This window comes from Suillus subaureus (assembly GCF_016647635.1).
Source record: "Suillus subaureus strain MN1 chromosome Unknown BJ212scaffold_73, whole genome shotgun sequence".
NCBI lineage: Eukaryota > Fungi > Basidiomycota > Agaricomycetes > Boletales > Suillaceae > Suillus > Suillus subaureus.
This window is the reverse complement of record NW_024538629.1, coordinates 15943-40774: the sequence shown is the minus strand read 5'-3', so window position 1 is coordinate 40774 and position 24832 is coordinate 15943. Positions and strand designations below refer to the sequence as shown.

At 46.7% G+C, this 24832-nt stretch overlaps 2 protein-coding genes across 2 annotated transcripts; one reads left to right on the top strand and one right to left on the bottom strand.

Moving 5' to 3' along the window:
* Positions 1-23688: 23688 nt before the first annotated feature.
* BJ212DRAFT_1396972 (uncharacterized protein) lies at positions 23689-24059 on the top strand (the record flags this gene model as incomplete). Its single annotated transcript, XM_041337228.1, has 2 exons — positions 23689-23964; positions 23985-24059. A coding segment is annotated over one exon (192 nt), but the record flags the coding sequence as incomplete, so codon positions are not given.
* Position 24060: 1 nt separating this feature from the next.
* Positions 24061-24279, bottom strand: BJ212DRAFT_1396970 (uncharacterized protein; the record flags this gene model as incomplete). The annotated part of the gene is made up of 1 exon (XM_041337227.1): positions 24061-24279. A coding segment is annotated over one exon (219 nt), but the record flags the coding sequence as incomplete, so codon positions are not given.
* Positions 24280-24832: the final 553 nt, after the last annotated feature.

Below are 24832 nucleotides of genomic sequence, written 5' to 3'. Positions count from 1 at the left end.
CTTGGTTCAGTCCCATGTCTCAATGTCATTCTTCTCTACATCATGCAGGGGGGGCTCTTGAGAAAGAACAATACTGGTGCATGATGGATTGGTTTTGAGACTCACGGGCAACTTGAAGACAAGCAGCTGAGTGACTGAGAGAGAGTGGGAAGGAACAATAGCCTGAAACTTCAAAGGAACACATAGGAGATGCAAACTGGCCATGGTACAGAAGGGCTTTGTGGGATGGTTTCAGAGTTAATCATCCTGAGAGCTGACTTATTTCTTACTGAACATTGGAGGATCTGTGTTGATAGTATGACAGTACATGCATACACAGAGAAGCCTGAAGCTTGACATGTTGCCAGATAACTGAATACAAAGTGCTCCTTGAGGATCATCGAGAAATGAGAGCCTGTTGCTGCAGGCACTGACAGTGGCTCAGTCACAGTGGAGTCAAAGCTATTTCTGAGGTATCACAGGTCACACCCATCTTCGAATCTTCAAAGCTAAGACATGTTTGATCACACCTGGATGATGTTGAAGGTAAGTGTGTATCTCTACAGTATCCCTCACCTCTCATAGAGCACTTTGTAGTTTAGATAGAAATATGTCAGGAGTGCACTCAACACATGAAATAAGGTACTGTCACAGTTAGGTATCAAATTCAAAATACTTTTGTGCCTTCACTTACTGCAACATCCTGTGCTGTAAGTAGATGAGGATGACCACTTTCCAGAGGCTTTTGAATGACAGAACCTGTGAGTTGCAAGAGCTGAAGAACTCAATTGACTGTTCAATGGCTGGATCCTGTCACTTGCACTGTGGCCTTTGATGTCATGCCATGTGTGGACATAACAACCCACTGCTGCTTCGCAGCATCTGGTATATGTTGCCAGTTTCCATGCATCATGATGATGGTCGGCAGTCATCATAGTACTAGTATTCCACAAGCAAGTTACAAAAGTAGCTAGTGCATGTGCCTCTGTTTGGTGTCACTCCAACAACAAACAAAAGCAGCTAAGTGAGTTTTCCAGATTCTGGTCTATCAATATGAAAATAGCTGTAAATCTCAATTATCAGATTAGTGAATGGGTGTCCATAAGTTTTTTAGTGCATGCAGTGTCTTCATTGTCAGTAGCGTGTGCAGTCAAGGTTGCGAGCAAATATGGAGAGAAAGTGAACATTGGCGTCAGCTTCAATATGGGCCTATCGACCATATAAATAGGATGGAATTTGAAACCTGCAGGGCTATGTACTTCAGGCACGATTTACGGCATCCGCAGGAACGTCCTTTGTACGGGGATGATGTAAGGGTATAAATAGAAAGATCTAATCATCCAAGGGAGGCATCTGATCCCCACTCGCATCCGACTCTCCGTTTGCAATTCTCTTTAACATTTGATATGCTGTATCAAGATCATCATTGACGATCACGTAATCTACTGAGCCAGGTTGGCGAGCGTAGTCGATCTCTCTACGTGCGATTGCGAGACGACGCTGGATGGCATCCTCAGAATCTGTGGCACGGCCACGCAAGCGGTTATTTAGCACGGTCATGGAGGGTGGGGAGACGAAGACGACTGTGGCGTGGAGGGGCGTTTGCTTGATCTGTTGGACGCCCTGGGATATGGCATGTGAAGATCAGGCTAGAAGACGAAGCGGAAGAGATGCACCTGAACTTCGATATCGAGAATGCACCGCTTGCCTGTTGCTGCGACGTCTTGCACAGCTTGAATGGACGTCCCATAGAAGTTGCCCGAAAACTGGGCATGCTCGATGAAAGCGGCCTCGGAGATGAGGTTCTTGAAGTTATCGGTTGTGGTAAAGTGGTATGCTTTGCCGTCTATCTCACCAGGACGTGGAGCACGGGTAGTATCTTTGGGATGGGAACCAATTAAATGGTGTGAGAGGGTTTAGAAGGAAAGCCTCCGTACGAGAGACACTAAATCCAAACGAGTTTGGAAATTCTTTAATGAGACGATTGATGAGAGTGCCCTTGCCTACCCCCGAAGGCCCAAATACGACTAGAGGAGGAACAGTCATGGTCATCTAAGGGATACAAGCTAGCGCCGCTGCAGCGATGAGACTTTTTATGATACCTAAAAATAAGTCTGTGACAGAAGTTATGTAATATAGTCAAACAGTGTCACAAGGAGCGTGACGAAATATCTGAACAACGCCCCCCTTTGCTTACTTCATTCTCTCATCCTTACCCTCTTAATATAATCCCACCATCCTTTTCATCATGGGCGCCCTTTGCTGTCGACCTCAGGTATGCTTGCCTTAATTCTGCCTTGAACCAACCAATTCATCGTTATAGCCGGTAGATTTCGAAGGCGACGTTAATCTCTTTCATTTTGTTCTCTTGAGATGTGTCGGCAAAGGTGCATTTGGAAAGGTCCGTATTTGTTATACCTCAATTTTCGCTCTCAAAACGAACAAGGTACTTATTTCTAGGTCCGAATGGTCCAACACAAACAGACCAGAGAGTTGTATGCCTTGAAATATATCAACAAGACAAAGTGTGTAAAGATGAAAGCAGTTGCAAATATCATTCAGGAACGAAGATTGCTCGAGGAGGTCAGTACCTAGACAACAACATCTTCACCTCTCATTCATTCAATTGATAGATCGACCATCCATTCGTCGTTAACCTTCGTTATGCTTTCCAAGACGATGAAAACTGTTTCTTCGTCCTGGATCTCATGCTCGGTGGTGACCTTAGATGTACGTTGCCCTCGTTTTCTTCTACCTCTTCGCTTAGTCCGTTTCAACCCATTCAGTCCATCTTGAACGGTTAGGCTCGTTACCAGAGGACACAGTACGCTTCTACGTCGCAGAAATAGCTTCAGCTCTAGCCTTCCTTCATGAACACAGAATCATGCACCGGTATGTGTGATCCGATCCCGGATCTGTCACCCCTTCATAATTACCACACCAGTGATCTTAAACCCGATAACATTCTCCTCGATGAACGGGGTCACGCACACCTCACAGATTTCAATATTGCTGTACACTTTAGCGAGCGCCGCATGCTTACCGGCATTGCAGGTAGCATGGCTTACATGGCTCCCGAGATTCTTGCCAAACGCGGCTATACTTACCCGATCGACTGGTGGAGCCTAGGCGTTTGCGCATACGAGCTTCTCTTCGGTCGGAGACCTTTCCGCGGAAAGACAAATACCGACTTGACCCACAGCATTAGCAAAGACAGCTTACGCTTTCCCGACGATGCCGATAAGAAGTGCTCGCGAGCAGGCATGATGGCATTGAAAGGGGTACGTGGATCATGCCGCCTACCCTCTTGTGCTGATTTCCTCGCAGTTCTTGGACCGTGATCCTTCCAAGAGACTCACGTGTAAGCAAAATGATGGCTACGAAGTAATGCAACGACACCCCTGGTTCCATCCCATTGACTGGGCGACACTTGAAGCCAAAGAATTACCGCCACCGTTCACTCCTGATGTGAGTCCTTTTTAGTCCGAACATTATCCGCGCTCTAAGCCCTCCGAAGTCAAAGAAGGCAAACTTTGATGCATCGCACGAATTGGAGGAATTGTTACTTGAAGACAATCCATTAAAGGCTAAAGCACGGAAGACGCGAGATGTTAACACACTGAGTGCCGAAATGAGACAGATGGAAGAGCAGTACGCAATTTCACACCATTTTTCCTCGTATCCTCTTAATTTAACACAGGTTCGCATCATATGACTTTAAGAAGATGCTCCGGCGATCATACTATCCCCAGAATCAACAGATCGTATCAACCATCACCGCAACTTCCTCCACAGGCGGACTCGTATCAAGTCGACCCGTAACGCCCGTAACAGACTCACCGGCCGAAGGCGTCATACACGAGCACTACGAAAGCGAGTTCGATGGCGACGATGTCCGAATGGAAAAGATGCCCCGGGTCCTAGAGAAGAACTACTCATGATCCGTACCCATCCCAACCCCAACCCGCCAGACGAAATAACGACCGCTGACGATATATCCCCCATGTATCTTGTCGATATGTACGCACCCGATCCCATACTCACCCCATCCATTCATTTCGGGGACCTAATCTTGGTTGCTGTTGCTCACTTTCCTTATCATCATCTCACTTCAAGTGCGCTGCTCACTGGATACCTTCGCTTTGTTCAACATAGCACATCCGAGTTCGTTCTGACACCCGATACCGTCCTTGTCCTTTGTCTATGAGCGTTCCTTTGTAGTTATTGGATTTTCCTTCGGCTTTTTGGTTTTTGAGGGAGTCGAGTCTTTCTTTCAATTTGTTTTTCTTTTCTTTTACAGTTTTTCATCTATTTAGCGCTAGTTTGCTGGCTAGTCATGTGGTTGTGGATTTACACAGTTTGCTATACGACGCCTGGACTTGCGTATACTATCAACCCATTAATCGTGATTCGTTGCTGTAGGGTCCTTCATAAAGTTAGCTTACTAAGCAAACACACACAATCGCCCCACCCACACTACACATTACTCGCGGCTTGCATCACTGACCACACTTCCAAAAACCATGGCCATGGCGGGGCTTATCTCCCCCAAACCGCTCTCATACCTCCAGCATGCTGGGCAATTCAACCCATACCAGCAACAGCAGCAGCAACAGGCAGCAGCAGCAGCGCTTAGCAGGGTCCGCGCTCTCCGGATACTCCGACACACACCACATACTCAGAGCCATACGCCCTCCCTGCACCCACACCAGCACATCATGGGTCTTCAAGAAGAGAGCAAGATATATAGTCTTGTTATTGACCTTACGGATCCTAATGCGCGCGAGGCTGCGTTGCTGGAGTTGAGTAAGAAAAGGGAGCAGTATGAGGAGCTTGCGTTGGTGCTTTGGCATTCCTTTGGTACGTATTTTGATTAGGTTTTGTTGGTTTGCTGACGCTGATTGATGTGGTTTGGTTGAAATGGTGCAGGTATCATGCCAGCGCTATTACAAGAAATAGTATCCGTCTACCCCCTCCTCTCCCCTCCAAACCTCACAGCGCATGTATCGAACCGAGTATGTAATGCCCTTGCGTTGCTCCAGTGCGTGGCTTCGCATCCGGATACGAGACAGTTATTTTTGAATGGTGAGTTCTGTGCTTGGGTTGGGTGGGTAGGGTTTGGGTTGACTTTTTGGGTTTCGATGATTAGCGCATATCCCGTTGTTCTTATACCCGTTCCTGAACACGACCTCGAAAACGCGGCCGTTTGAATACCTCAGACTTACCTCACTGGGCGTTATTGGCGCCCTCGTCAAGGTTCGTCTCTTCCCCTCCCTCCCTCCTTCCCCCTCACCTCCTCGTACTCCTCTCCAATCTCAATCCCAATTTCAATTGTAAATGCTAAACCCAAATATCACGACCCCTAGCAAAACGACAACAATACAGTCATCCACTTCCTCCTCTCAACGAAATCATCCCCCTCTGTCTCCGTATAATGGAAACGGGTTCCGAACTCTCTAAAACAGTCGCTATCTTCATCGTCCAAAAGATCCTACTCGACGAAACGGGTCTCACGTACATTTGCCACACTTACGAGCGGTTTTATGCCGTGGGGACGGTGTTGAGCAATATGGTGAATCAGCTGGTGGAAACGCAGGCTGTGAGGTTGTTGAAACACGTCGTAAGGTGTTATTTGAGACTTAGCGATAATATGAGGTGAGTTTTCTTATTTGAGTGTGGGTTGGGTGGGCGGGGCTGATGCGATTGACAGAGCGAGGGAAGCGCTGAGGGCTTGTCTCCCTGAACCACTGCGTGATCAGACGTTCAGTGTGCTTCTCAAGGTTTGTCTGCATTCTTCACCAGAGAGCGTCGCTTATAAGGGTCAACAGGGAGACATGGTTACCAAACGATGTCTGACGACTCTTTTAAACAACCTCAATGAGCAGTGACACCTGCCCCGAACTAGTCTATCAAAACGACCCACTTACGAATCCTAAAAATTCGGACTACTCTTATGAGATCTGATGCTTCTTTTTTTTCCGAACCGTTACGGACTGTCACCACTTCTCGACCGACTGGTGATTGTATTCGCACTTTTGTCTCTTGTACCAACGCAGGCCCTTGCTATCTAAAACTCGTACTATTGTTGATTATCTGCGTAGAGCATTACATTTGTATCTACCTTATGAATACCTGAAATTTACTGGGATGCGGTTCTCGAGAATCGGGAAGCTGCAACATTTCTACTCCATTAACCAGACCATACAGACGAAAACAATCCTCATTACTCAAGGACTTTGTGCGCACCTGAACTTTCAGCTGCCAATGGCTCACGCCAGCATTCTTTGTTCTCACCGTGGCCTAATTTAATATACTCACAAGTATTAAGCACCATACATTAGGTCCGGATATGTTAAAACAGGTCCCCGGAAAGCACATCAGCATCAAAATCATAATACTCAGAGTTGTTATCATTGCAGCTGTGGCAAAGACAGCTACCGTCAGCATCTATCAACGCATCTTCATTCCCATCCAAATCAACAGCAACCGTTATCTGAAGCCGCTCCACAGCATCGCTCATTAGATTCCTGTACTTCGCTAGTCGGAGCGTGTATATGCCGATATCACGGCCGGCTCACAGTATGAGAACCTTGTCAAGGAACGAACGTTCCCTACATCCCAAGTTGATGTACACGAGCTTTACTCGTCTCCAACCAGGAGTGCGGTGAGCAAACCTTGAGTAGGGGTATCATCCAGATGGATACCTTCGAGCTCTAGAAGTCTGCTGATCCCATGCGCTGGAACTCTTCTGGAGTATCAAGGCCAGAAAATGACGTAACCAGGTGTTGAATTTCGTGATGTAGGACCGTCCAACAAATGTCAAATAGGATGTCCGGCTTTGTGAGCCATGAGTCGTATAATGCAATCGAAGGTCATACATCACTGTCACGAGGGGTCCACGGATGCTCAGGTATCGACGTGCTGAACCGGAGTGCAAACGGCTGACACGTAGGGACCGAATAATGGGAACAGATTCGTCATGATTCTTGTGCATGGCCGAAAGTAGATCAGCGAAGCTTTGAGCGCTTTCAATTTTCGTGAGGCTCATAACAACCCTGACATCAATGGACTACTTAATGTGAGAAGAGAGGTATAGCAGTGTCGATAGTGAAATTGGACAGCTCTAGCCTTCTCAACCGAGGGAGTGGGACTTGGTCGAAGGGCCCGTCGGCATGTTTGGGACTTCGAGGCTCAAGCGTAAGTAGCTCCAAGTTAGGCATGCGTCTCAGAGCTGAGAAGATCTACGACAGGGGACTACGCTCAGGGGATGAATGATCCCATATGGAAAGAAGCCTGCTGAAAATACACGATGTCCAACCGAAACAGCATCGCGCAAGCTGAACGCTCCGAAGTTGAGGTGCTTTCGGTGTCCGATATGGACCTAGTGAGTGTTGGGTCGCCAACGACCACGAATTTGAATGTATGAAGCATCGGCGCGGGCAGCGACAACAAGCAGTCCAAAATGCGATCGGCCTCCAGTGGAGATGGACACAACTAGAGGGATTTGATTCGAGGTAACTGCGAAAGAATTTACTCGAAGCCGCATTGTTGCAACAGTTTGGGATCATTGTAAATGTCGACCAAGGCAGCTTTCTTCGACCTCTCAAGCATAATGGTCAGCCACTGAGCAGAGACGCCGTCAATAAATGTCCAAAGAGTCGGGCAGTCGAGGGCGATTTGGCAACAGTGCCTGCAGGCGTGCGTGGCTGCCAGATACGCAGGAGCACCACGAGGGTCGGATGCGCCCATATAACACTGCTCCTTTGATACAATATATACGGAAACAGAAAGTGTTATCGATGATCGATGAGGACTTGTGGAAGTAATCAGTCTAGCTCTTACAAGATTTCACAGAAAAAAATTACCTCTCGTTGTCCCAGAGCAAGTCTCCATGTGACGTAAGAGTAACGAGCTTGGTCGAGGGCAAGTGGTCCTTGCAGCTATCGATAGCTACTTAGTGTGGTTCGAAATGAGTGAAACCATTCTATTTCAATCCTGTACGGGAACGAGTAACTAGATGTCGAAAAGATAAAGGCATTAGCAGTGGCATGACTCGGACAATGTACAAAAAGCTTACTAGTAGTGACTAGCCGCAGTGATCTAAACGAGTGTGCCTGTCTGAATTGAATCCAGGACAAAGAGGCTGGGTGCAAATTATCCTGATAAGCCAGGTAGCACATATGCCGTGCTAACTAGGGTCGAGTTCATGTTCCTTCAATCGTGAAATGGATGAGCTTGAGCGTGTCCTGGTCAATTTGCGAACAAGTGTTCCTCATTCTCACTGTGGCCCAGTAACACGCTCACGAGTGTGAAACGCTGTAATTAATTCGGTGCGGACTTGAACTTGCAAAATCCAAAGTTTGAATGGAGTAAACTTGGTCGTATTTCAACACAGGCTTGGAGTTGAAGCGCGTTGAGGCGCTTGAATGGCGTCAATGTTGTCTTGGACACAGACTTGTAATGAAGAGCGAGTGAGAGATTTCTTCTCTTTGTGCAAAACCGGAAGCGATGACTTGGGCGCGAGTGTAGCCTAAAGCCTATATAAGTCACTGATCAAACTTTCGAACCCTCAAAACGCGTTTTTGCCCACATTCGTCAACTCATGATGAGTGAACTCTTTTCATACGGTTTCTTCGGGGGACCGTCATCAACATTAAACTCAACATGTTCATCTTTCGTGACTGGAGAAACCGTGTGCCTTCCCCCAGTTAAAATCCCATTCTACTTCTCCCTCCGCCAAAACATATTCGATGGCATTCCAGACACACACATTGCACTCGCTGCCCCTGTGCTCGCTTATTGGCTCCTGTCTTTCGTATTCTACTGCCTTGACCTCTCTGGCTGGCGATGGCTTGATAAATATCGTATTCACGAGTCAGAGGAGGTCAAATCTAGGAATTTGGCTACCCCTTGGGAGGTCGCACGAGCTGTCCTACTCCAGCATGTGACGCAAACTGTACTGGGTTTTGCATGGTTGATAGAGTCGCCGGAAATATCGGTTGCGCGGTGTCAGAGTGAGATGGTGGCCTTGGGAGGAACATTGGTATGGGTCGTGCGATATGTCTTGGGAGAGGAGACAGGAATGAAGTTTTTGGAGCTGAGAGGGCCTGGGATGACCCATTGGTTGTACTGGTGGGGAATTCCAGTTGCACAGATGTTATTTGCGTTGTGGGTGTCATTCAAAATCTGGCTTGATTTCCCTCTAATGTCTACCCAGGTTTATCGTCGATACCTGGCAATACTTCCTCCATCGCTTGATGCACACGAATAAATATCTCTACAAGAAGATCCACTCTGTGCATCACAGACTCTATGTTCCCTATGCCTTTGGGGCATTATACAACCATCCCTTGGAGGGATTCTTGCTGGACAGCGTAGGCGCAGCCTTCGCGGAGCGTCTATCACACCTTTCAGTGCGACAAACTATTTTCCTCTTTGCGTTCAGCACGTGTAAGACTGTCGACGATCACTGCGGATACAGTCTCCCCTTTGATCCATTCCAGATGATGAGCGGAAACAACGCGGACTACCATGATATACACCATCAGGTATGCTTCCTTCACTCCAATCTATTCCTGTACGGTGCTGACGAGGCGTACAGGTCATCGGAATCAAATCAAATTTTTCACAGCCTTTCTTCGTCCATTGGGATGTCCTCCTCGGGACGCGCATGACCAGAAAAGATATTCAAGAACGCAGAGAAAAGGTTAAGAAAACATGATGCACCGATTTTGATGTTATGCTATATAGATTTCCGGAATTTCGGTTTTCGTTTTGTCAATCTTGATTCGAATGATTCAATTCAGGACTACACAATTCGCTCACTCAACCTAATGTTTTTCGTTCACCACCTTTCTCGCTGTATAATTCTAGGTTATGAGAGCTACGATAATGTTTGTGACCAACTTCCTTCACAATGTCAACAGCCCCTATTTACGCATCATGAGAAATTGTATTGTCTTCATTACTGACAAAAGAATGCTCTACCTGCTTTGCAATTTGCATACATATGTCGAACTTGAAGTTGTGATACTATAATTCAAGCTTCAACATTCTTCTCGCAACGATGCCGAACACCTGAAGCATGGGGACCGAATAGGAAAAGATGAACCGAGACGGAAGCTAAAATATAACTGAGCGGCAATATGGGGCTTGATGATATCGCCAGAGGCTGAATTCATGCCGAACACTTAGAAACGTGGACCCGAGGGTATCGGATTACACAGTTCGGCCAATATTTCCGTACCATACTGCATCCTGTTGAATGACCTTTGCCACAGCAGCACTAGACAGAGCAAGTACTGACTCGTTTATACAATACCTGCAGTCATGGACATGGTTTGTGTGGAACACGCTCCACTTGCAAGTGCTGCAAAGGCAGTCCTGCATGAAATACAAGTCCTCAGAGGAAATTAGTGAACTCGGAGGAGAATAGGGACGCTCAAAGTTGGGCGCACACATTGCACACCGCACACCACACATGCACACAACCCCCCTCGCACATGCACACATGATCAAGCTACCTTAGATAATCCAACCTTCTCTACAATGCTGATTGCACTTTACCTCCCTCACTCACTCATTTGTCATCATTTGTTCACATTATTACCATGGGGAGGAAGAAGAAGGATGCCGGAATCACCATCCCCGAGATTACCTGGACCAATGACTTGATCTAGAAGTTGCTGGCCAAGATAGAATTGCTGGAGAACAGAGTTGTATTGTTGGGCAAATGGAAGAAGTGCGAGGTATGCTGACAACTATGTTATGTATCAAAGATAGCTAAAAATTTGCAGAATACCTCGGGTGATAGCAAGGCTACTGTATATCAGTGCATGGCTGCCATGATTTTCCCGCAGTTCCATAACCTAAATCCCACTGTCACAGGGGACCGTGTCAAGCGCAAGTACAAGCAGTAAGTGTCCAAGTCTCCTATAATCTATTTTTATTATACAGTGGCTCAAAAAACTGTCCACATGTTTTTGCATTTTTTACTATTTACAATATTGTGTGAGAATACATAAAGACCTCAGTGACATGCTGATACCATATTGTGGTGCTGCTTCAGGGCTTTGGATTGAGCACCACATTGTGAGAATCAGAGGAGATATGGTGGAGATACAAGGCTTACAAAATCACGACTCATGCAGACAGTTTTTTGAGCACATATTAAAACTATATAAATCATCATTTATGACACCATAACAATCATGCCACCATTAAATAAATTATAAAGTGGTGTCATTATGTCATTTTAAAACCATATCTAACTATACAAACCAAAAATTTCCATATGTCATGGTTATATTCACCATGAAAGCCACCCCCCTGCTCAAAGGGATAATATCCTCTCTCTTTCCTATTCTGGCCTCTCTGCTTGTCAAATTTCCTCTAGAACTGGAGTATCCAAGTCCACTGTGGCCAAGTTCATCAAAGAAAGTCACACAGACAAGGAAAACTTCTGTGAAGGGTGTCCATCCAAGCTCACCTCTACTGATAGGAGGGCTATTATTCAACATATCACTACAGGAAAGGCTGATAATGCTGTCCAGGTCACCTATTACATCAATTCCATCATCACATTCCCTGTCTCTTCACACACTGTGAGAAACATTCTCAAGACAGCTCATCTCAGGTCAGCAACAAGGAAGAAAAGGCTCTCCTCTCTATCACACATATGCAGAGAGGACTAGCACCCTTCTTTTTTCACATATATACCTTGCCATCTGACCCAATCCTATTTATTGTGGTCTTATATGATCATATAACATGCTTCCAGTCCATGTAATCCAATTCTGATGGGCTAAGGCAAAGGTTAGTCATCTCTGTTTATGTGTGATAGAGAGGAGAGCCTTTTCTTCCTTGTTGCTGACCTGAGATGAGCTGTCTTGAGAATGTTTCTCACAGTGTGTGAAGAGACAGGGAATGTGATGATGGAATTGATGTAATAGGTGACCTGGACAGCATTATCAGCCTTTCCTGTAGTGATATGTTGAATAATAGCCCTCCTATCAGTAGAGGTGAGCTTGGATGGACACCCTTCACAGAAGTTTTCCTTGTCTGTGTGACTTTCTTTGATGAACTTGGCCACAGTGGACTTGGATACTCCAGTTCTAGAGGAAATTTGACAAGCAGAGAGGCCAGAATAGGAAAGAGAGAGGATATTATCCCTTTGAGCAGGGGGGTGGCTTTCATGGTGAATATAACCATGACATATGGAAATTTTTGGTTTGTATAGTTAGATATGGTTTTAAAATGACATAATGACACCACTTTATAATTTATTTAATGGTGGCATGATTGTTATGGTGTCATAAATGATGATTTATATAGTTTTAATATGTGCTCAAAAAACTGTCTGCATGAGTCGTGATTTTGTAAGCCTTGTATCTCCACCATATCTCCTCTGATTCTCACAATGTGGTGCTCAATCCAAAGCCCTGAAGCAGCACCACAATATGGTATCAGCATGTCACTGAGGTCTTTATGTATTCTCACACAATATTGTAAATAGTAAAAAATGCAAAAACATGTGGACAGTTTTTTGAGCCACTGTAAAGTACAGAGAACTATGAATAAGAGGTATGAGTGCAGATATTGATCATGCAAAGTGTAACGAGCCATTTATTTGATTTAATGTGCTACACTGCTAATTGACTTGCTCAGACTTCATTAATGGTTGATTATCTAAGGTAGTTTGATCACATGTGCATGTGCAAGGGGGGTTGTGTGCATGTGCAGTGTGCAGTGTGCGGTGTGCAACATGTGCACCCAACTTTGAGTGTCCCTAATGAGTGTCTCAACATTCTATAAGGTTCCTTGTGCACTATCCATAGAAGGTGTTGGACTCCGAGAGACCTGAGAGGACCAAGACCAAAGGATCTGAGATAGAGAAGGGGAGTGAGAGGTACGAGCACAAGCTGAAATGGACAGAGGTGAGCGACGTATTGACGTCAGCTCACGCCCTACATTATTTTCTATGTTTCATTCTTATATCTGAGTCATAACAGTACTCACCTTAAAAGCATCAGTAGAAATGCCCTAACATCTCAGTTCTTTCAAGATACTGAGATGTAAGCCTTAAATATCGTCACCTGCATGCTACAAAGTCTAATGATAATGTAGTGTACTTGTTGTATAGGTAGACAAGATATTAACAGAGTTCTTTCAAGATACTGAGATTGTACTTGTTGTATAGACTCCTCGCCCCTCTTGCTCATCTCATAACAAGAGAAGGCGTCCAGGGGCCACATGCGTACACATGAAAAGTTATATCAAAAGAATGAAATACATGTACATCCTTAGTAGTGTTATCCTCTGCACATGTGCGACGAGATTGGCAACTGGGACAACTTATTATGCCACATCACAGTGTGACACAGCCTCTTGGGTTTCTCTGACAGTATATAGAACAAGTGGCGGAAACTAGGCCAGAGGGTGTAATTCCATTTCCTCGTGTCCGAAGGGTGGGGATATACTTCTACGAAGAAAAAAAAGAAAATATGAGCATGCCATGAGAGTACTGAGCAGACTCGGTTAACCTGTTTGCTCGACGATTGATCCAGAAAGTAGAGGTGCTATGTACGTTATCTACCACAAGCATCCGTGAGCATTTGAAAGGTTACAGTGAGAAGACATGGAGGTACGGGGCAAATGACTTGTAACTTGTCAATGTGGGTCGCGTCCAGGTCTTAGGAACAACAGCTTCGACTGAACTTGTCTTGTGGTTTCCTCGACGAGTTGAGTATTTTCACGGCAGAGCGACTTCGAAAGTTTCCACTTGACTTGTTATGTACTCGCAATAGGTGACGGTGAGTGTGTGAACTTTGAGAACAAAGTCGTAGTACATAGCTCGAACTGAAGAAACACCCCAGGAGTCGGTAACATTCTGATGTGACTGGTATACCAATTGTACATCATCAGCAGTATCCTTTGGAAGGTAGCGGGCCAGGGTAACAGTCGAGAAAACCTGTAGAAAATTCACTGTCAAACATACTACACGTGTGATGAGAACTTCTGAGCGCATTTCAATGGACAGGTTCTGACAAATGATTGAGATGGATATAAATTTCAGAAAGCACAACTTGGAGGGTTGGATTTACCAGTAGTCGGAAGATGCTTGAGTACCATGACATCCCTTTCTTTCGAGGTTTGTCCAATGGGCCACCGCCAAGTTCATATCATTTGAGTGAACCAGAAAGCTTAGGCGGTGCATATTTAACGGTGGCCGTGACACAATCAACTCACGAAGGTCGATTTCACTTGGTCAGATAAGATTGTGAGTGCATTAAGAAATCGAGGGTGATGAATAACTCACAGTAAATGAACAGTGAACAAGCTTGATGGAATTAACACCTAGTGGCAGCGTATGAATGGTGTTTTAAGTTCTCGACGTCGCGTTCTCGTTGAACCATCCTCTCAAACACCCATAAGTTATGGCTGACAACCGGAAAACTTTCTAAGGAAAAGTTGAAGCCATCGCGGGGCGCGAAAGGTGGATTCCTTTTGATGAACAGACTATCACAGGTCCCGGCGCAATGACTGGGCCCAGTGAAGATTCGGACCTCTGAGGATCTATACACCATAAAAATATTGTCAGCAGGTTTCGAACCAACTCCAACGGAAACAGATTTTGACTCTGTTGCGGGAACCACTTGGCCAAGGCCAGTTAGATAGGCCTCCGAGGCAATCGTCCATGAGTCAATGTCAAGGTAAGACCAGTTAAGATGAACATCCGACGAAACTATCCATGAGTGAATGTCAAAGTGTGTTCCGATCGATGGGGGGAGAAAAACTTATCGTTGGCATGTTTGACAGATTTTGCTTTTGTTGTGGTGACCACCTGGCTATAAGACCTGTGAAGATAGGCCTCCAAGAAAACCATCCATGAGTGAATCTTTAAATTCCGACAGAAAAAACGTTGTCGTTGGCAGGTTTTGAACCGGCACTAGCATAGTCCAAGACGCAGATTTAAATTCTGTTGTGGTAACCACTTTGACCAGGACGAAGTTGAGATGGGTGTGCGAGGAAATCATCCATGAGCAAATCTTGAAGGCGTGTTCCGATAGAAAAAATACCTGTCCTTCAGCAAGTTTCGAACCTGCCGATGCCAGTTGGCTATAACTACTTAACATAGACCTTAAAGGATACATCCCATGAGTGAATGTTCAAGGCGCGGTATTAACAGGAAAAAGATTGTTGAGCAGGTTTCAAACCTGCAACTGATTTCTATCCTGTCACGCTTCTCGCTTGAAGACTGATCAAGATGGACGTACGTCTGTATGTATGTACTCCTGTGGAGTGACGTGATCACATCCCACGAGTTTCCGCTGTGAATATTGCAGAGCATTAATATTGCGACTACTTGAATTGCGGCCAGTCCAGCCTCGAAGGATCATGGAAGAACACCCGCGTTCCTAATGCATAACCCCACCAGGACAGTTGTATTTATCAGATCACTGCGAAGAACATCAGAAAATGATGTTGCACAGCCTGCAACTGCGTGGAATTCCTGAGCATGGAAAGATGATCCACTTACAAAGGTTGAATCGGACCAAAGTAAAGACAATGTGGTCTGCATACTTAAAGTGAGCACATCATGCATTCCTTTCCCTTGAGCTCTATGATATTCTGTGGAGTGACACGACCGGTCTTGGGATGACCATCCCCGCACAACAAGCCAAATGATCTCAAAGGCATTTCAGATTAGCTGTGTGGAGAACTCGCCGACAAAAGTGTTTAACACTGGGTCTCAGATCAAGTTGACAATGCAGCCAAGTTTTGGAGGAGGCTTAAGCAGTGTTGCTCCCTCCCATCACGCAAATCTCCGAGTCATTTTGATCGTTGTTTCGGGAGTGGGAATTCCTGAAGAGGCTTAAGCAGTGTCCCGCATCAAGCAACTTCCATCTTGATCGTTGTAATCGGGTCAACCCACGAACTCTGAATGCGCGCTTTCGAGTTTCTTATGGTGTAAGGAGAGTATTTATGCCGGTAGTTCTGCAAACAACACTCGAACTTTCCAGAAGACTCTCTTCCTCGTCAGCATGAACTCGACCTGCTCGGCTTTCGTGATAGGCGAAACCGTATGCCTTCCCCCAATTAGAATCCCATTCTACTTTTCTCTCCGCCAAAGTATATTCGATGACATTCCAGACACCTACGTCGCACTTGCTGCGCCAGTGGTCACTTTTTGGCTCATGTCTCTCACGTTCCACTGTCTTGACATATCCAGCTGGCGATGGCTCGATAAATATCGCATTCATGAGTCCGAGGAAGTCAAATCCAAAAATTTGGTAACGCCCTCAGAGGTCGCACGCGCCATGATATTCCAGAACGTGATGCAAACTTTGGTGGGTTTGGCGTGGTTAACAGAACCGCCAGAGATCTCAGTTGCGCGGTGTCAGAGTGAGATGGAGGGCTTGGGAAGAATGCTGGTCTTGGTTGTGCAACGTCTTTTCGGGAAGGAGATGGGGATGAAAATATTGGAGCTGGGGGGGTCTGAGATGACCCATTGGTTGTACTGGTGGGGAATCCCAGCTGCACAGATCTTGTTCGCGTTGTAAGTGCCATCCAACGTTTCCTGACTCCCTCTGATGTCTTTCTAGGTTTGTCCTCGACACTTGGGAATACTTCATCCACCGCTTGATGCACACAAATCAGTATATCTACAGAAAGATCCACTCAGTGCACCACAAACTTTACGTTCCTTATGCCTTCGGGGCATTTTACAGCCATCCTTTGGAAAGCTTCTTGCTAGACACCCTGGGCGTGGCAGTTGCAGAGCGAGTCGCCTGTCTTTCTATACGACAGGCCATTTTCTTCTTCGCGTACGGCACAGGCAAGGGTGTCGACGATCATTGCGGATACAGTTTCCCATTTGATCCCTTCCAATTGATCAGCGGAAATAACTCAGACTATCACGACATACATCATCAGGTATGCCCCTTTACTAGTGCCTGTACTCGAAAGCGGTGTTTATGAAGCGTACAGGCCGTCGGGATCAAGTCAAATTTTTCACAGCCTTTCTTCGTCCATTGGGATGTGCTCCTCGGTACGCGTATGACCAAAAAAGATATTCAAAAACGTAGACAGAAAGTAAAGACGACGTAATGCATCGAACCCGATCATGGCATATAGAGATCTGAAGTTTGGTTTTCGCCTGTATGATCTTGGTTTATATCAACAGCTACGATAATTTTGATGAACGATGTTCTGACTTACTTCTTGATTATGGCCTCTGTTCACGCAAAATGATGAATTGTATTACATTCACCAACTCCAGCACTGTTTGAGTCAATTTTTGAAACCGTTATCTGTCAGCCGCTATGTATCTCAGTGGGTAAGCGCGGGAAGATTCCATTGAATTTAATTTCAGTTTCAATTTTAATTAGTATTCCCTTTGAACCTGTCGGTCATGATCAAAGGGCTTGGCCACTTAGGTCAGCCCCGCTAATACTTATAGTACTTACCTATGGATAGGACACACGACATACTGTGGCGGGAACACATCTGGAACCTGTTGAAGCAAACTCTACTTCCAACGTCTCACCTCCTGCTCGCAATTCGACCAAGAACACGCTAAAGCTTGTCCATCTCACGATTGGGGGGCACGGCACAACATACAACATATTCAGGTATTTGTAACGCAAGCTCCAAATTCACCCAGCCAACGAGAGGTAATTTTTCTGACCGAGATTTCGCATGGACTAGACTGATTACCCCCGTAGGTCGTCCATGATGACGCTTTCTGCTTCCCTAGATATTATTCCTAGAATGGGGTCCGCCGTCATTGAGCACTGTCGCGTGACTCGCGGCCACGTCGACAAAGATATAGCCGGATTCAACAAGGACATGGCTGCATTAGCCGAGTCTTCACGCGGCCTTCGCTCTCGCGGGATCACTTTCTCCTGTATATCTTGGCTTCCACCCGAGATTCTCACTACTGTCTTCACATACATCGTAGAAGAGGACACTCTCAAGAGTCATACGGACACATCCCGCCCTTGTGCTGCTCCTATTTCCATGATAATCACGCACGTCTGCAGGCACTGGCGCCAAATCGCCCTTGAGCGCCCTACTCTTTGGGCATCCCTCAATTGTGTCTCTGCTAATTGGCTAGATATTATGTTTGAGAGGTCGAAGAAAGCCATTTTAGTCGTCATCTACAGGTCACCGGGCTCGTTGCGAAAATGTTTCCAGCAGATTTTTTCACAGTTACCTCGAATCAAATTCCTCCAGTTGTGCTCATATCCACGGGAGGTCAATCGCATTTTGGACTGCCTATCATCGCAGCCCGCGCCGTCGCTTCAAACATTCAAATTCTCGGTCGCGAGGAAATCTTACACAAGAGTCATCAGGCCCATATCGGATGCTATTTTTCAAGGACAAGCCCCCCTACTTCGGAGCGTTGAGCTTACAGAATGTACCTTCAGCTGGACGTCCTGTATTTTTAGCCGGCTTCGAACTCTAGATGTGAGACGAATAGGATCTACCTCTTATCCCACTCTGTCGCAACTCCTGTCAGCTCTGAGACGTATGCCTGAGTTGGAGCAGCTTACGCTTGGACTGTCATCCAGAATTTCTGAGGACATCGAGTTTTCCGACCAAGTTCCACTCACTCAGTTAAAAGGTATAGCGCTGGATGCCTGCACCCTCCGAAATGCCGTATCTCTCTTCTCGTGTCTAGCCTTTCCCGTTAATGTCAAGATCGCTCTCAATCTCGCACCAATTGGAAGCTGCCTTTCTGACCTATTTTCGGCCATGTACAAGGATCCTGATGGCCCTGGTCCTATCATTCGGTCAATGCGCGCGAGTCTTTCGTACCATACATTCGGTGTCCAATTCGGCACATCAATGGCATTCAAATCTGAGTATTTTTGGGACCCTCGTGACGATGATATCCTACTCTCGATTCAATTCAAATGCAGCTCATCCACTAGAAAGCCACCCATCATATTTGACATGTGCCAGATGGTCCCGCATCGCCAAATTCAAAGTTTGTTTGTGACATCCTCCCTTTGCCTGCGAGACAATTTCTGGCGCGTAGGGTCCACTGACCTTCCGGAGCTCGAAAGTATCCAGCTGAGTGGGACCTGCGATATTAGAAGCCTGGTCGCTGTGCTACAGAGCGGAGGTACACAAAGTTCGGATTTGGCGTATCCCTCGCTTCATGTTTTAGAGCTCGAGAATATCGACTTTGGATGCGGTGAAGCTGAAGAACTTCAGGACATCATCACAATGCGAGCCGGTCATGGTGTCGGTATAGACGAACTCCGGCTAGTGAAATGTAGGAATTTGGTGGACGATAGGGTGCAGCTCCTTAAGGAAGTGGTTACGGACGTTGATTGGGACGGGCATGAAGAGGGCTTGGTGGGCGGCGACGGCTCTGGCGGTGGCTGTCTTTGTCACATTTGCAGGGATGAATCTTCTTCTGGGGAGGACTATATGCAGGCGTTATTACATTCCGATTATGATTATGATCCTGATTCTGATACATATTCTGAAGATTAGGTTCTGTTTGGCTGTATAGATCTGGGACAAGTTATAATCTTGGTCGCTACTTTGCTCATTTATCGGCGCGGGTGGGAGTCTGGTGAGAATCTAGAGAACGTCTTGTAGCTATTCTATAGTAATGCAAAATAGTGACACAGTAGTCTTGGGGGGGTATGACAACGGGTTATATTCCTGCCGGTGAAGGAACTGTGAAAGCGAACAGCCTTGTTTCCTAGGCGTCACGCACCTCTACAGCTGTGAACAAGAGACACACGATCCCTCCAAAGTCCACCTCAACCGTGCTTAACGCCATCAACCTCCAGTTAATGTCGAGGCTCATTCCAATCACTACATCCCTGAAAGAGTTTAAAGGTCATGAACATGGCTTATCATCAGTCGCAGTTTTCCCCGATAAACGACGGATGATTACGGGCTCGCACGACAAGACGCTTCGTCTGTGGAACTTGGAGACAGGCGTTGTGTTGAAGATGATGGAGGGGCATCGCAATGGGGTGCACAGATTGACAGTATCACGAGATGGGCAATTCATAGCAAGCGGTGATAGTGGAGGAAAGGTCATCATCTGGCACGGAGAAACTGGAGAATCGCTCACCCAACCCATCGATGCTCACTCCGATTGCGTTACCTCGTTGGATTTTTCTCCTGATGGAACAGTGTTGGCCACTTGTTCACACGACGTGACGAAACTATGGAACACCAAAACTTGGCAGCAGCAGGGCGAGCCAATCAATTTGTCTGGGGTTGGCGTCGGCTGCGTACGATATTCGCCGTCTGGAGAACTTCTTGCCACCGCAACAACCCGCATCGAAATTTATAATTCAAGTACGAGGGAACTTATCACATCCTTCAAGGGTCACACATCGCACAACTTCGGACTTGCGTGGACGCCCGATGGCTCACGCCTTCTCACAGGCGGCAATGAGGTCGATCCTACCATACGCGAATGGGATACAACAACCTGGCAGCAGGTCGGCAATCCTTGGACGGGCCACTTCAACTATATCAATGCCATTGTCGTTAATCCCGCCGGCACACTCGTCGCATCGGTATCTCGTGAGGGTCATGTCCGTCTTTGGCGTCTCTCAGATCGACGAACCGTTGCCATCTTCAAGCACTCATTCCCGCCGGAATGGGTCACTTTCTCCGCGGATGGCAAGAACGTCCTCAGTGGAAGTGACGATAAGATGATCTCAGAGTGGGCCATACCCGACGACATCAATTCGAAGGCACGTTTTCGTCCTTGACTCATATACCACAATTTAAGGATGTTTCGTGCAGATCCTGGGCATCACCACAGCCCGCATTGCATCCATAGATGGAGACTTATCTACCGCCGAACAACTACTCACACAAGATATCAACACGCATGTGAACAACCACACTTCCTACGCTCATCGCTCGTTTGTTATGGCGCGAAATCAAGCCTGGGACCGCGCCCTTCAGGATGCAATCAAGGTGAGATATACCCACTGATCATGGTCGCCTTACGAAAGACTAACTCGACGGTGACATAGTCCACCAGCATCCAGCCTTCATTGATAGGTTATATCTCCAAGGGTATTGCCCTCTGCGGAAAAGGCTGCGTCCGAGACGCGAGGGCAGCATTTGATGTTGCATCCGTGTACACGGACCAAGACTCACAAACCATTCATTTTTTGCTCTTGATCAAGGTAGGTTACATTTGTCTCGTACAGTCTCTACTTTATTCCATATTTCAGGCCATTGCCCTCTTCAGTGCAAATCAACATGACGAGGCAATGTTGCTCCTCAAAGAACTCACCACCGGTTGTCCGAATGTCGATATTCGCGCGTGTCGTATCGTGGAAGTGAGTATCATGCGGCCACGCTGGGTCATCAACACTAACTTTTGCAATTCGCACATTAGGCATATCTACGTATTCAACTCGGAATCAAAGCCTTGGATGTCGCACGTCACGACGAAGCCGCTGACCATTTCACTGCCGCTCTCTCCAGCGGTTTATCATCGAAATCAGACATCCACGAAATATACGAGGATTTGGTAGTGGTACGTTAAGATAATACACATATAATGCTTTTCATAACTGAGTGTCTTGTCCAGCTCTTTGGCTGGGACCTGAGGTCTTTGTGGCAAAAGGCACACCAGAAACGGTGTGATGCACTCCTTCGGGCAGGTAAACTTCAAGATGCCGCGATATCATACCAGTACATGATGGTTTCGAGTGACGAAAACACCATGGCCGACTACCTTGACTGGTCAAATGGCAAGTCTGGAGTCTGCAATGCCATGCAGGCTACAATCCTCACCTGCATTTCTCTCAGATTTTAAGCAAGAATGCAGCGCACTCTGCGTTGTCAACGGAGATGCCGCCCTCACTGTGAGTGAGTATGACAGGGCTATTGGCCTATATTCGGCGGTGATCGACCTGGATTATACATCTGATGTCATCTTTGCAAATCGCAGCAAGGCAGAGTTAGTTAAAATGCGATGGGATGATGCGCTCCACGATGCGCAAAAGGTGCGATGGCGTCTACGTTTTCGTAGCCCATGTTGACTTCGGAAATGCATAGGTCACCGAACTCAATCCTTCATCTCACTTTGGATACCAGTTGATGCACGCGGCGCTTTGTGGCGCGCAACGCTACGACGAAGCCATCCAGGCTTTCACAACTATGTTGTCTAAGATGGACGATGCTCCCGAAGCGCAGATACGAGGTAAGCCATGGAACACTCCTGCATCGTCTCGAAATGCCTATCCTATTCTGCAGATCTGCGTCAGCAGTTTGTCTCTCCATCTGAACTAGAAGACTCCGTTCAAAGGGCTGTTGGGTTTGAACTCGAATATGCCCCCATTCGTCTGCTCAACACCTCTACGGGTCTTTTGTGTGATAGAATGGCACGAATAAATGCTTTTAAACTGAGCAGAGAATACAATGAGCTTATCTCATTTCCAACGAAGGATTCGAACCTCCGGACAGAGCACATCAAAGACGTAGTGGCGACGTACTTCCGGTGCGTTCTGCTATCACACAGGTGGGAAGGCACGGAGGTGCTGCTCCACGATATCCAGGACAAGGTCGTGTACGAGTTGAATGGACTTGGTGGCATCGCGAAACTCCAGTCGTTCTGCAATATCGCTCGTGATGCTGGGTATCACTGGGCATGGATGGACACATGCTGCATTGACAAGAGGAGCAATACCGAGCTTCAAGAATCGGTCAACTCTATGTTCCTCTGGTACCGCCACTCAGCGCTTACTATCGTCTACCTATCCGATGTCCCTCCTTCATCCCAGCCCGGTGCACTGGCGGGGAGTGTTTGGAACGAGCGAGGATGGACCTTTCAAGAATTCGTGGCTCCGAAAGTTGTCATCTTTTATCAGAAGGATTGGTCATTATATCTCGGTGATCGCTCTCCCAACCACAAAGAGTCCCCTGCGATTATGAAGGAATTGCAGGATGCGACGGGCATAGATGCACGGGCCTTGACCTCCTTCCGTCCAGGGATGAACTACGCACGCCGGAGACTTCAATGGGCATCGTCACGCGTCACTACATTGCAAGAAGACATCGCGTATTCATTGTTTGGTATCTTTGGTGTCCACCTACCTGTAATCTACGGCGAGAAGAAGCAGAATGCGCTCGGGCGGCTCTTGCAGGAGATCGTAGCTCGGTCGGGCAACATTACTGTCCTCGATTGGATTGGACAACCTTCCGAGTTCAATAGCTGTCTTCCAGCCTATACTACCTCTTATACCACTCTTCCACGTACCCTTCCATCTTTGTCCGAAGATCACATTCAGACAACTATCTCTTCGCTGCGACAAACTGTGCCTACAGATCTGGCATTGAAAATTTATGACCAGCTTGAACAGCTGAAAGCTCCTCGCTTTGCAAACTGCAGATTGCATCTTCCCTGCATCACCTTCCGTGTCACGCATGTCAATATAAGCCATGGTCCATCCCAGGAGGCTCAATATGAAGTCAAGGGAGATGGGCTTCGTGACCTGCTGATCACCACCAAAGACCCGATTGTTCAGTTCTCGCGGATAAGGCCCACTCAGCAAACCTTCGTGCTTGTACGTCCCTGGGATCGGTCTCTCCTCGAGCTACCAGACTTTGCAGATTTGCCCGACGTTGGGGACGATACGGAGAGCGAGGGGGATTATTGGACGCCACCTTCTTCTCCGTCAGATGACTCATCTAGCCGTTCTCTTCTAAAACAGGAAGTGGTTGATCTAGAATCACGAGCATTGCGGTTGATTGTTCGTCTCGGGCAGCCTTTCAGGGCATTTTTGCTAGCGCGGCAGCGCGGCGGAGAATACAAGAGGATCGCGTCGGATCGTGATATCATTGTACAGGTCAAAGATGTAACTTCTGTTCGAGACTTGATGGACATCGGGACGGTGGAAATACTGTAGATGCATGTTTTCTCCCCAATGTAAGGCTAAGTGTGAGTTCAGTAGGGAATTGCAAATAAAACGATTCTGAAGAGAGACGAGTTGGATAGTTTCGAGACGAGTTGGGAATTGGCCGTGACAGAGACTTTCTGAAGGACTTTTCGGTCGTTCTTGGAGCGGGAATCTGACTCTAAGATTCATTGTAGGTAGGAGAGTACATGAGCAGTATATATACGTTTTTGAATACTTGACTAGGCCGGAACGAGAACATGAAGTGTAAGGCGAGGTGAAAATACTTCAGTGAGACAAGGAGATGGCGAGGTCTGAGCACAAGGTAAGGTAACGAAAGAAAATGGACAAGGGAGATGAAGGAATGTATCCACGTAACTCGGATGCGAAGAGTTGCGCTCTTCGCATCAATGAGTCACGTGGACGATTGCGACCGCGTGGTTCGTTGGTGTTCATTTTTAGAGCTTGGTCGGGGTGTAGAGAATATGGAATCCTTACACCACCTCCCTACTTCGAATATCGACCATCCTTGGTCGATCTTCAAACTAAATAAAATAAGATTGTATCATATTTTGAACTGGCAGAGAGGAATCAAGAATCGGAACAGAGAAGATGAAGGACACATCTAAATTCATTCTGAAGTGGCGCCTGCGAGATTTTCGATATTGAGATATTGGGTGACATCGAGAGAGGTCGGAGAGTGAGGATGATAAGGTACGAGGCGAAAAGCTGCGAATTTGAGCTTTGAAATGGTGCCGTCAACTTCTGCGAGATGATAGGAGCCTCCCTTAGATCGTGAAACAACAACCATGGGTCCGAAATAGCGTGGTTTGCATTTGGTGTTGGATGTGGCTTCGATCTTCTTGTTAAGGACTAGGACAAGAGAGCTGGGGGGAAAATCATGGTCATGGATCATGTTGGCAAAACATTTCTCAAAGTTTCAGATGGATGTA